The sequence below is a fragment of the Mangifera indica genome, chromosome 5, assembly GCF_011075055.1.
Source record: "Mangifera indica cultivar Alphonso chromosome 5, CATAS_Mindica_2.1, whole genome shotgun sequence".
In the NCBI taxonomy this organism is placed as follows: domain Eukaryota; kingdom Viridiplantae; phylum Streptophyta; class Magnoliopsida; order Sapindales; family Anacardiaceae; genus Mangifera; species Mangifera indica.
Genome location: NC_058141.1, coordinates 8,806,840 through 8,819,313, shown reverse-complemented (window position 1 = coordinate 8,819,313; position 12,474 = coordinate 8,806,840). Strand labels below are relative to the sequence as shown.

The window sequence follows — 12,474 nt, the reverse complement described above, 5'->3', positions numbered from 1 at the left end:
CAGGAAAATGTGCTTGAAAGATTAAAATATTTTCTATAAAAGGTGGAATATTATACAGAAATTGTGAGATCTCTTTGATATATTTTTGTTTAATTAATTTCATTCTAATAAAAAAGGTATTTTTTTGTAGTTTTGTAAAATTTATTTATTGATTATTAGAATTATTAATAATGCACCATTGAAGAGTATATATTCATAAAATATTGAGAAATTAAAATTTATTGACTAGGGTATGGGGAGGGGATTTTTCCCCGCGGGGACGGAGAGGGGATTTTTCCCCACGGGGATGGGGAGGGGATGGGGAGAGGATTTTCTTTCACGGGGAGGGGACGGGGATAACAAAAAATCCCCGTAACGGAGACGGGCTTGGGACGGGGATTGATATCCCCTACGGGGACGGGGACGGGGATTGTTATCCCCTCCCGGCCCCTCCCTGTTGCCATCTCTAATAATGAGGAGTGAGATGCTCGAAATGAAGGAGCAAACCTTTGCTCAATTCTTTGGTGGTTTGAGACAAGATATAACCAATATGGTTGAATTGTAACCTTATTGCACATTTGATGATGTTCGTAAACTTGCAATCAAGGTTGAAAAGCAAAAAAGAAACATGAGAGGGATGACCACAAAGACTTTCACTAAGGTTCAATTTCTTATTCCAAGCCTGAACTTAATTTTAAGGACAAGGAAAAGGAGAAAGTAGTAGAACAACCCAATGAGAGACTAAACCTGGGGAAATTCAACCAACTAGACAAGAAGTGTTTTAAATGCCACAACTATGGACACTTCCAAGCCAATTGTCCTAATAGAAGGATGATGACACTTAAGGAGATATAAGCGATTGAAGAGGCTTATCAAGGCATGAAAGATGAGGATGATGAAAAGTATGATGACTTGGTTGATTATTAAGGAGAAAAGGAAATGATTGAAAAAGTGGACAATAGCAATATGTTGGTACTTAAGAGAGCCTTAAATGTCCAAAACAACCCCAATGAAGATCAAAGACTCAACATCTTCCAAACTAGATATACTATCAACACCAAAGTATGCTCCATCATAATGCATAATGGGAGTTATATTGATATGTATCTACTACACTTGTGGAAACGTTTCAATTGCCTTCATCACCATACCTTTACCTGTACAAGCTTCAATGGCTAAGCAATGGTACTAGTCTTCAAGTATCAAGACAAGTACTCATAACTTTCTCTATTGGCAAGAATTACATTGATGAGGTTTCTTGTGATATAATTTCCATGGATGCTTGTCATTTTTTGTTAGAGAGACCTTGGCAATATGATAGAGATGTTAAACATGATGGTAGAAGAAATACTTACTCATTTTTGTTCAATGGAAAACTTATTATATTAGCACCCTTCAATCCAAATCAATTCCACCACTCACCAAAAGAAGTAGTAAATAAGACAGAAAACATGTTTTTAAGTGTTAGCCAAATTGAGAGGATCATACTTAAATATTACTCAGTTTATACATTACTTACAGTAGAAGGGAAGGAAAAAAGAGGTAATAAGTATACCAAACCTATTTGTTCAACCTTTATTGAAAGAGTTTGATGATAAGTTGTCTAAGATCATAAAAGAGTGTTCTAAGAGAGCTCATGGAGAGTATACTATGGAAGAGGGTTTCTTGTTCAATGGCAATAGGCTTTGTGTTCCAAAAGGTTCTTTTAAAGAGGTATTGATAAAAGAGACACATGGTGGTGGTTTGACAAGTCACTTTGGTGTTTACAAGACCTTAGAGATGCTCAAGGAATATTTTTAATGGCAAAAAATGCTAAGGGATGTTCAAGCCATCATTACAAGGTGTGACACTTGTCAAAGAGCTAAGACATTTCAAATCGGGTTCTTACACTCCCTTACTTATTTCGAAACTATCATAGAAAGATTTAAGCATGGATTTTATTATTATTTTATCAAAGACACAAAGTGGAAAAAACTCCATCATGGTGTTGATAGACCGATTCTTCAAGATGGCTTATTTCACTCCATGTAACAAAATGGATGATGCAAGTAAGGTGACAGATTTGTTCTTCAAGGAAGTGGTGAGATTGCATGGAATTCCAAGAATAATTGTGTCCAATAGAGATAACAAGTTTTTGAGCTATTTTTAGAAGATATTATAAAGCAAACTTGGCACAAAACTCTTATTTAACACCTCTCATTACTCAAAAACTGATAGCTAAACAAAAGTGACAAATAGAACCTTGGAAACTCTCTTGAGAACTATGGTGAATTGACATCGCAAGGATTGAGGCTTGAAATTGGCTCATGTCGAATTTGCATACAACTAGGCTCTAAGTATTATAATTGAGCATTCTCCTTTTGAGGTAGTTTATGGTAATAATCCAATCACTCCTATTGAACTAACCTCTTTGTCTATTGATTTGCAACTCAATAAGGATGCCCAAGGCAAGATGAAAACCGTGAAAAGATTCCCTAAATGTATCAAGGCTTAAATTGAGAAAACAAATGAAACATAAAAGAAGATTGCCAACAAACAAAGGAAACCATGCATATTTCAACCTAGGGACTTGGTATGTTTGCATTTGAGGAAAGAAAGGTTCCCATCCAAAAGGAAGAGTAAACTAATGCCTAAAGCCGAAGGACTATTTGAGATCATAGCAAGAGTCGGAGACAATGCCTATAAAGTCGTTATTCCGAATGAATTTGGTGAAGTCTCAACAACCTTCAACATAGGAGACTTGGCATCATACTTAGAGGATGAGAACCTCCCAGATTTGAGGACAAATTCCCCTTAACTCAAGGAGGATAATATGGATTTGGGCCATGTGTTGCAATCAAGTTACAACACTTCCAAAGACAACACGCAAGTCCGAGCCCAAGTTCATTTTTTTCCACATTCAGCCATCCAAGCTTCAATAGGCCCACACCACTCAATTGGATACAATGTGCTTTCATGGATCCTAGACTAGAACCCAAGCCTAATGAAGCTACCTCTTCATTTAGGTATTATTTAATTAAGTATGTATTAGCTTAATTGTTGTTTTTTATGTAATTAAACTCTATTATAAGTGTATTATCTAGCATGGGGAGAACACATAAGTCAAAGGAAGCTTAAAACAAGGAGACAAGAATGACATGTGATAAGCTCAAGGTTTTACCCAATTCAACAAGGACAAAAGATAACACAAGGGCAGCTCCTTGTTCCTTTCCTCTTTGGGCATGTCACACGATCTTTGACAATTAGGTTGAGATCTCAAGAGAAGCATTATTTTAGTTTATTTTGAATTCAAAATTTGGCTTATTTTAATATATTTTGAAGCCTATATAAAGGCTCATCTCTCTCATGTAAGATTTTAGGCTATTTTGACTGAAATTGCCTTTAAGCTTGCAAAACTCTTGTGCCTTTATCCTTCTTTACTAACCAGAGATAGGTGGTGGAGTAACCTTGGCTAGTGAAATGTCTTTTAAGCCTTGGTTGGTAACTAGGTCATATTGTATTGCATTCATCTTGTTCTAGGTCTTTCTTGGTTGAATCTACATAGTTGGCTTCTACGAGCTTCAATTGTTTAACTCACCTTATAATCAAATCAAACTTGCATAGAAACAAATCATAACTTTGTGCATAAAAACCAATTAGAATTAATATAGCTGACAATTACAAAAAGATATTTTAACTACTTATTACTAGATGTCTATAAATCAAAAGTCACAAATATAACACCTTCAAAATCAACTAGTGCTTTTATAATTTGTAATTTCATTAATTCACAATTGCTAACCATGTATGATTTTAATGTAGACCTAGGAATTCTTTTAATGCATATTGGATACTATTTTTGCATTATTCATTCTAATATAGTATCCTCAACATAAGAAAATGGTTGATTAAAAATGATAACGTGTCTACCATATAGTCATACATTTTTTTTAACTATAAAAGAAGTTGAATATTTCTTCTACACCAAAACTAGCTAGATTACATGTAGAAGATTTGCAAACTGACCGTGTTCTCATGAAGGTAATTTGTTGTTGTGCTCTCAAGTGCTATAGTATTTTTTTTATTTTGCAATATTCATTTATATGTTGATGAAGATGATCAATTTCCACCAAACTCACACAAGTTAAACATGCACTATAATATGTGCACACTGTTATTCTAATCAATTACCACCAATAGAATATTTTATTTAATCGAAGTGCTTCTACATTATCAACTTTTGCCCTTTTTTTTTTGGTTTAACAGTGGTACTACACTTGCATGTGCCTATGTCTAAGGTTTTCATTGATATAATTAGTTTATTCTTTATCAAATTTATCAAAAAGATTAAACTCATTTGATTTGGGACTCATTTTGTATGAATGAAATAAAAATAATAATTGACAAAATTCTTTTAAACAATGGAAACAAATTAATATGAAAAAATGGAAAATTAATTGAGAGAAATATTGAAAATGCTTAAAGGAAATATTGATATATAAATATTGAGGTAGAGAGTTGAGGAAAGTTGAGGGTGAGATGTTAAATGAATTTGGAAAATTTGGGTTGGGGTATATATAGACATTTTAAAATAATAATAATAATAATAAGTAATATTATATACACAAATAAATTACATAATTTTGTACATAAATAATAATATATTATAATGTAATTGGATAGTTTTAAATCAGAAATAAAATAACATTTAATTACATAATGACATATCATTATTTGTCAACCCAACGACTATTGTTCTTTTCTCTTGTTGGTTCGACAGGGAACCATTGTTTCTTTTGATATCCTCTCAAGTCTTCGTCTTCTTCTAGCAATAAAGATGAGAAAGTGCCATAAATTGCAATGAAAAGGGAGGGAAAGAGAATCAGATAGTGATAGCGCCTAAAAAGGAAAAAGGGAAAAAACCCTAAGAGAAAAAATATAATATTTTAAAGCTTAATTTAAAAAAAAAAAACTGCTAATTTTTTAAATTTAACTAAAAAATAAATAATATTAATTGATATCGTTTCTTTTAACTATTTTCAATCGAATTTTTAAATTTTCAATAATTAGAAGATATTACTTTAGGTATGCAATGAACTTTCAGCGGGGTAAGCCCTTTGGCCTTTATACGTTAAATTAAAAAAGTAACGACACTTCAAATATTTTTTTTGGTATAAACCCATAGGTGATAGTCGGAAAAGCCACAGTAATCCCACAGCAAGTCTCTTACAGGGTAACATCGCAAAGCCAGATTAGCCCAGAAGGATACTCCGGCGAACAGTAATGCACTTAACCTGTCTTTGGTCAATATCTAAAATCTAAATACAAATCATAACACCCACCATCCATTTAAATAATTAACTGAGAGAGCACATATTTGTCGAAGTAACCAGGGTGCAAACAGATAAAAATTATCATCGTCATGACTTAGTTATTTTAATTGGAAACTACAGTAACTGCCATCCTGCTGCACATTTCAATTAAAATTTATACATGGAATGATACAGACAAAACTGATTAAATTTATCTATTGTTTTTGGACAAAACCCCTTTCTCTCACGGCAAACAGGGAGCAAGAAATAATCATAAGAAGAGACAGCCTCAAATTATGTTAGAATCCCAATCCAGCAGGCTCCTACCTCTTTTATCTATTCTTTGCAAGTTTCAACTCTTTCCCCAGCTAAAAACTTGGTATCACCCATACTGTAAAGTGTTCTTCTTTACAGAGCTTCAGGGAAATATTTTATCATTTCTCATATGCCATGCTCTAAGGCTTCTTCCGATAGAAGCTCCTCAAAGATAAATCAGTTTGAAATTCCAAAACAGAATTCTAGGAGGTCAGGCTTTACACATGCAAGGAGTAAGAGGGTTCTCCCAAATGTCATAATTAGGGAAGGTCTCTTCCGGCAATCCAGTCCGTGTCTGGTGGGTGACAACCACATCCTCTACAAAAGTGGCCCAACCCATATAGGGGTCTCCAAAAGATTTAGACATAAGCCCCTTGTCTGGTTTTATGGATTTATAACGATGACCCATGTACCTGCGTGCCCCAATTATCAACTTTGCAAAGTTACCACCATGGGTCATCACAAAAACATCAGACTTCAAGCAGACCAGGAAGTCAAGGGCTGCCAAACTTGTTACATGCTTTCTGAAACCAGCTAACTCCTCCTTGCTCGCCAACTCCTCCTTTGTAACCTGTTATTAAAGCTTGTCATGATAAAATAAACTTCAATAAAAGATAAGACATTACAAACACTTCCAGTCAATCAGGTGCATGCTTATCATTGCAGCCAATAAACAATTTAGCTTACTACATGTTTTCAAGATTACTTTAGAATCTCCATGTTCCTCAAAAATGACACATAAAACCACATTCAAAAGAACTTTTTCAAATGTGTGTATATGTAAGCATGCATACATGCATAATTGTACATAGATAATAACCAGTTAATCTTCTCCTTTTACTGTTATTTTGAGAAATGTAGAATAATTAGAAAAAGTTTTTTCTTTATGTATGCCATTCTGGACAAATTTGCTACAATTGCTTTTTCAACAGAATGGCATTGCTCTTATACATGATGGCAATAAGGAGGACAACAGAAGAAGCAGCAAATTTCTTCCAGGAGAAAATGTCACAAAGATGAGATCACATAAGAAAATATCTGTACCCAGCTATTGAAATTAAATTTTCCAACAGAAGACTAGTGTGGGAAAGACTTTTGACGATAATGCTCAGCATTTAAAATGAAGAAGCTCTATTCATGCTATTCTATTGCATGATTCCTGTTGAGAAAATTGCAAAGGAAACAGATTCTAAGGTCTTACCAGATTCGGGAACATGTTCCTTAGTGGTGCCATCCGGTTCTGGCCACCATAAACTTGACCAGAAGCAACATAAATTTGAGTTTCCTTGGGATATCCCATTGCACGAAGAATCACCGCCACTTCCCCAGGCTCAAGAGGACATCGTCCTTCCTTACGCTTCTGCAGAGCCAATTGCCATAAATGGGAACCATTCTGCAAACAATATTACATCAAAGGTAACACATTATAAACATTTCACTTTGGATCAAATTAAATTCAGAAATACTAACTGATCATATTATTCTAAGTCACCTTATAGCGTCGAGGCCACTCCTTTTTTCTATATTCAGCCATTTTAGCCTTCTCTTCCCTTGTCCCCACAAAATCACAAAATGATAAGCCCACCATCCCTTTCTCAAACCTAAGATGCAGAGCCCTGTGTTAAGAGAACATTGTTAGTACTTCTGAAATTGGGGATGATAACTCAGACCATGAATCAACAAAGTTTCAGATAACAAAATCACATACATGTAAGGATTTGAACTGCCAGTTTGATTCCGCATCCTTGATACCAAGGAATCAGCCATCTGCTCAATCTCAGGAAGAAATTTCAGAGCATGATAATTTACTCTGCACCTAAGCCTGTTGATTTCTGGGGGAACATTATCATACCTGGGAAACCAAGTTTTATGAAATAACAATTTATTCAAATGAAAAAAAAAAGTCAAATGGTAAGTGATTGTATAGTACCCATAACTTACCCAAGTCGATCAACAAAGGGTTTTAGAGCCATTATCTTCTTTTCCTTGATTCGAGGAAGTACATTATCAATGTAAAATTGGGCAGGAGCATACTTGGGAATGTTTTTTACAGTCCGTCTAGAGAACACAAAAAAAGAAAAGATGAAATCAATGCAATGGCAACCACTCCAAATCCAGTAAAAAGAGAAGGCACAATATAAACTGGCTCTATGATTCAATAATACTTCATGTCCAAACAAATTTCATTCCAATATCTACTAAGGTAGAAACTATGCTTCTACATCTGAAAAGTCCTAGCGAATATTTAAGATAAGTCATATGTAGTTTAGATAGGAACAACTGTTTTGAATACGCATTACAAACTCTATAATTCCTATGATTTATTCGATCCACCATTTATTAGTCAATTTACTTGCCATCAATTTTCATTTTATGAGAGCTCTGTGAAAAGTTATTCTCAAGCTCTTCACAATCAAAATTCTAAAACAGGTAGATTAACCTAGCCCTTCACCTAATTCAGCTCACAGCTAAAGCAAACATGTAAACCTCATTCCTGTGCCCTTTTATATATTTACTTTTAAGGAATGACAATAACCAAAGAAGCATTGCTTCTTGGATTACCACTAAGAGGGTTGGTTCAATCAAGAATATTGATGTGTTTTTGAAAGTCTCTGTACAGATGGTCTTTGCTCCTCAACGCTTTATTTTTCAGGGTGGTTTTCTAGTCCACTTTCATAGCCACATCTAATTTTCACTATTGATACAGAATCTTTACTGTGTATATATGTATACAACACAACAGGACTTCATTTTTAATTAATTAAATAAATTAATAGATGAAGATATCAAACCTTATGCTTGAGAATAATTCTGATTTGTCAGTGAACCAATCAGGGATATCACGAACAATTCTCACATCATCCTTTAGGTAATCAATGAAATGATCAACATCAAAGATGTCTTCAAATTTCCTGAAGAAATATCTAAGATATTATTTAAAAGAAAATGCAGTCATACAAATATTTTAAACAAGATTATATAAAAGCAATCCCAAACCAACTATCAACTTTAAGCGTATGAACTGAGACACAAAAGCATACAAGAATTTTTCTCAAAAGGGTTGCTGTATGCATTTTTCAATAGTATAAATTTGAATGAGAACCTATAAAGATGTCATATTCCTTCAAAAATCTAATTCTGTTTTCCACATTAATATGCCTCTACACCAGTCCAAAATGATATTTTGTACAAGATAACAATCAAGAGATCTCACGTTTGGTCTTTCCAAATCTGGTCCTGCTTCAGAACAGGCAAAATAAGGGTGGCATTCATTATTTTGGCAACAGCAACCGCATTGCATATCTGCATACAAACACATGAAACAGAAGTTATTCCACAGTTTGAACCTGGGTAGTGTATTTTGTAAATCAGCAAAACTGATTAGATGCGCATAAGAAAGAGGAAATATAAATGAATGCAGATAGGATACAGAAACAAATGGAAGCACAAGAAAAAAGAAGACTTTCTCAAGCAAGCAATAACTGGAAAGAATAGAAACCATACAGCAATGCGTTGCTGATTCAGACCACCCTCAGCATGGATAAATATATAACCATTTGTTTCATTCTCTGAAGGGATATCTGCATGGAATTTAGAAATGTTACTGTCCAGAATACTATAAAATCAGCAGCAGAAGGCAAAATAGAATTTGAAAATAGAAAATATGATTATCACATTGGAAAAAACTGAAAACATTAATATTGCATGATGACCAACATAGGCATAGCCATGCACATTAATGCAGTCCAAATTCATAGTTTTGAATATTAAGGGTGGTAGAAGCTACAAAATAGAGCCATGATTTTTTCAGAACACGATTATTCATCAAGCAAATATATATTCACTAGACGATAAAAATGGTTCCATTAAGCCCAAAAGGAAAGGATTAATAATGGATGGTAAATTCTATAACAAAACTCCTGTTTCTCCATCCACGATCTACTCGAAACACATACATATTATAAGTTGAACAAATGAATTAAAAATGTACAAAAGTATAGCTTTGTATGAATGAATAATGTTTAAATTTATTTTGAATTCTACAGATAGCATAAAACTTGATGAAACCATTCCCTGTTCAGTGAAACTAACCCTTACTACAGCTGGAACCAGAGAAGGCAACACCCACATTCTATTCAACAAATAACCACATATACCTGACACTCCAACATCACAACGCTCAGCACAAGGCCTCCATGAGGTAGTGGCAGAGTAAGGATTTTCCCAAAGTGAAGGATCCTCTTTGACCTTACAAAAAATTAAAATATATATATATATATTAGAAATAAGATTTCATTTGTGACGAAAAAACACTCAAAAAGTAAGAAAACTGAGAAACCAAAAACCAAGATGTTACAAGCACTTACCCGTGGGCAGTGCAGTACAATGCCATCTTTCTTACACAAGTAAGGAGCATTCTGAAATAGATTTTAAGAGCGATCAGAAAATACAAATCCCAATCAAGCAAAAAAAACCAACCAAATGAAGATTCATACCCATCTCTTAATTTGCATGCAATTTAAGAAGGCCAGATCTCACACCGTTTTACTCAAAAATGATTTTTTTTTTTACAAAATTAACTTCAGCATCTATATCAAAAAGTACCAGAATTACATTCACAGCATTTCAATTTTACACTATCACCACTAGCTTAACTATTAAGAATTCCTTTTAACATTCAATTTTCAATGAAAATGCAACAATAATTCCCTATATAAATCACCACTTAGAAAAAAGTAACAATATAAGCATTGCTTACCAATTGATTGATTATCGAGAAAATCGAGATCACGGCAGCGATCATAATAATAAGCACCAACAGAAATGAGATCTTGGAGCTGTGTTGTGAAACCCTAGGATCGTCACTGAAGAAAGGAGAGTTAAACCAATTTGGACGGTCACGATCTCTGAATGAATGTCGAATACGACCTTCGTCATCGTTTTCAGCGCGATGATCATGAATAAGAGGGGAGGCGGTGTCGTCGCGCTTCTTGGGAGAGGAACCTGCTCGGCTCCCCAACGAGCTGGAATGTCTCAGCTCGGCCATGGCTCGCTTGGGACTGAAAGCCAGCTTAGCTTAGTTAAACTCCCAAGTTCCGCTTCACTTCTGGTTTCTGGATTTGGTAAAATGGCAGTGCTCCGTGGAGGAAGAGGTTCCCCACTGTTACAGACTTGCAGTGCATGCCAGTCCAAGATCGCACAAAATCAAAGAAATGTGAGGGTGATAAGGTAATTTTATTCTGAAAATAAAATTAATACTTCCAAAGCGCACCGTTTTGCTGACATTTCCCAAATAAAATGTCGAGAACCCTAGTGTGCAAACTAGAAGGCATTTAGAGATGAACTTCATATCACGGCAAGTGGGCAGTCTATTGACTCGCCCGAGTCAGATTATAAACTCAGTGCTTTGTCAGAATCATCAAGTTCAACAATGGAGGGGCATTCGAGTGAAAGTGCGTTTCGGTAACTTGGAGCAAGCCTTGACGTTGATGCAGCGTAAGATGCAATCGAGCGGAATGGAACGGCTAATAAAGCGACGGCAGACTCACCACATCAAGAACTCGGAGAAGCGAGTGTTGGCACGCAAGAATCTCGAGCGTAAGATTCGTTCTCAGGACCTGGCGCGCAAGCTCAAAGCTATCCTGGTGAAGAAAGTCAGGTATTTTAGATTCAAATGCTTGATTTTATCTTTATAATGCATTCGTCGCACATAGTTCTTCTTGGAAGCCCATTTGCTTTCAGGATTTTATCTGTGCGTATAGCGAAAAAAATTATCCTTTCTGCTGGAGCCTTCTTCTAGTGTTCTTAGAAGATATGCTCAATTTTTATGTTATTGGATAACAATTTAATTTATTGCAGACCCATTCTGAATTTGCTCGTTATATTATATATTTCATGTTGAGTAAGTTTAGACAGGATTACTGAAACGGAGTTTTTGGAAGGATTGACTTCTGCAACTCAAGAAAGTTGGGTTTTTTTTTTTTTAGGGTTTATACAATCAATAAGAGCCTTGAAGAAAAATGTGCACTCTAAAGGAAAAGAATTGCAAAACCAGAGGAAAAAAACTGATTTTATTGGTTATGATATTGATGAAGCCATGAGGGTAAACGTCCTATGACACAAACTCACAACCTGCACACAAAGAACACTCACACAACACAGGAAAACAAAAAAAAAAAAAAAAAACCCAAAAGAGGCAAGAGAGAAAAAAATCAGTGGTTTCATCTAAAAAGTTATATGATGAAGTTTTTGGTTGTATTTTTATGAGTCTCCAGAAGAACAAATGAACTGGCACTACATAAATAGAGCTTTTTCTTTTTTAAGTTTATGACAGGCTAGTATAGTTAAACAGCTCCTATAAAAGTCAGTTGTGTTAGCATTCGTGAAATCAAAAAATCCGTTGTATAAGTCCAGGATGCTGCCTAGATCTTTGATTCTAACTTGCCACTTCTTTAGTGTGAGAGAAAACTGTTTGATTTTTATGAAGTTTGTTAACCAGCTCGGTAAAAATGTATCTCGCATTTAGCCTGTCTTTGGCCTTCCAGTTACTGGAAATGTGTTTCTTCTTTTCTTTTGCCTTTCATGAGAAACCCATTTCTTCATTTCTATGGTTTCATCGAATCATCTGATAAATTGGTATTTTCCTGCTCATATTCACTGATATCTTCATCTGAATATTGCAGGGGTCTATGAGAAGAACTCTTGAATTAATTCATTGATGAACAGGTGTTTTATAAGGTGCTGTTAGTTGCAGTCGTTTTCCATATCTTATTCGTCCAAGGTTATGCAGATCCATCGACTTGGCAACTTTCATTGCCTCTGTATTCATTATAAATACTCAATTGAGTTACTTTCTTTTACATTTGAATGAATTAATTTCTTTTTGAGA

The 12,474-nt window shown here is 34.8% G+C and overlaps 2 protein-coding genes across 2 annotated transcripts; one reads left to right on the top strand and one right to left on the bottom strand.

Moving 5' to 3' along the window:
- Positions 1–5,334: 5,334 nt before the first annotated feature.
- LOC123217023 (protein PECTIC ARABINOGALACTAN SYNTHESIS-RELATED) lies at positions 5,335–10,804 on the bottom strand. Its single transcript, XM_044637758.1, has 11 exons — positions 10,345–10,804; positions 9,953–10,003; positions 9,743–9,833; positions 9,090–9,166; positions 8,800–8,888; positions 8,378–8,497; positions 7,527–7,643; positions 7,294–7,437; positions 7,078–7,201; positions 6,787–6,978; positions 5,335–6,156 (listed from the first exon to the last, which is right to left on the bottom strand). Exons 1-11 carry the CDS (start codon positions 10,630–10,632, stop codon positions 5,797–5,799), a joined length of 1,653 nt encoding a protein of 550 aa, XP_044493693.1. The 5' UTR covers positions 10,633–10,804; the 3' UTR covers positions 5,335–5,796.
- Positions 10,805–10,868: 64 nt separating this feature from the next.
- On the top strand, positions 10,869–12,474 carry LOC123217024. The gene is made up of 2 exons (XM_044637760.1): positions 10,869–11,244; positions 12,269–12,474. Exons 1-2 carry the CDS (start codon positions 10,925–10,927, stop codon positions 12,276–12,278), a joined length of 330 nt encoding a protein of 109 aa, XP_044493695.1. The 5' UTR covers positions 10,869–10,924; the 3' UTR covers positions 12,279–12,474.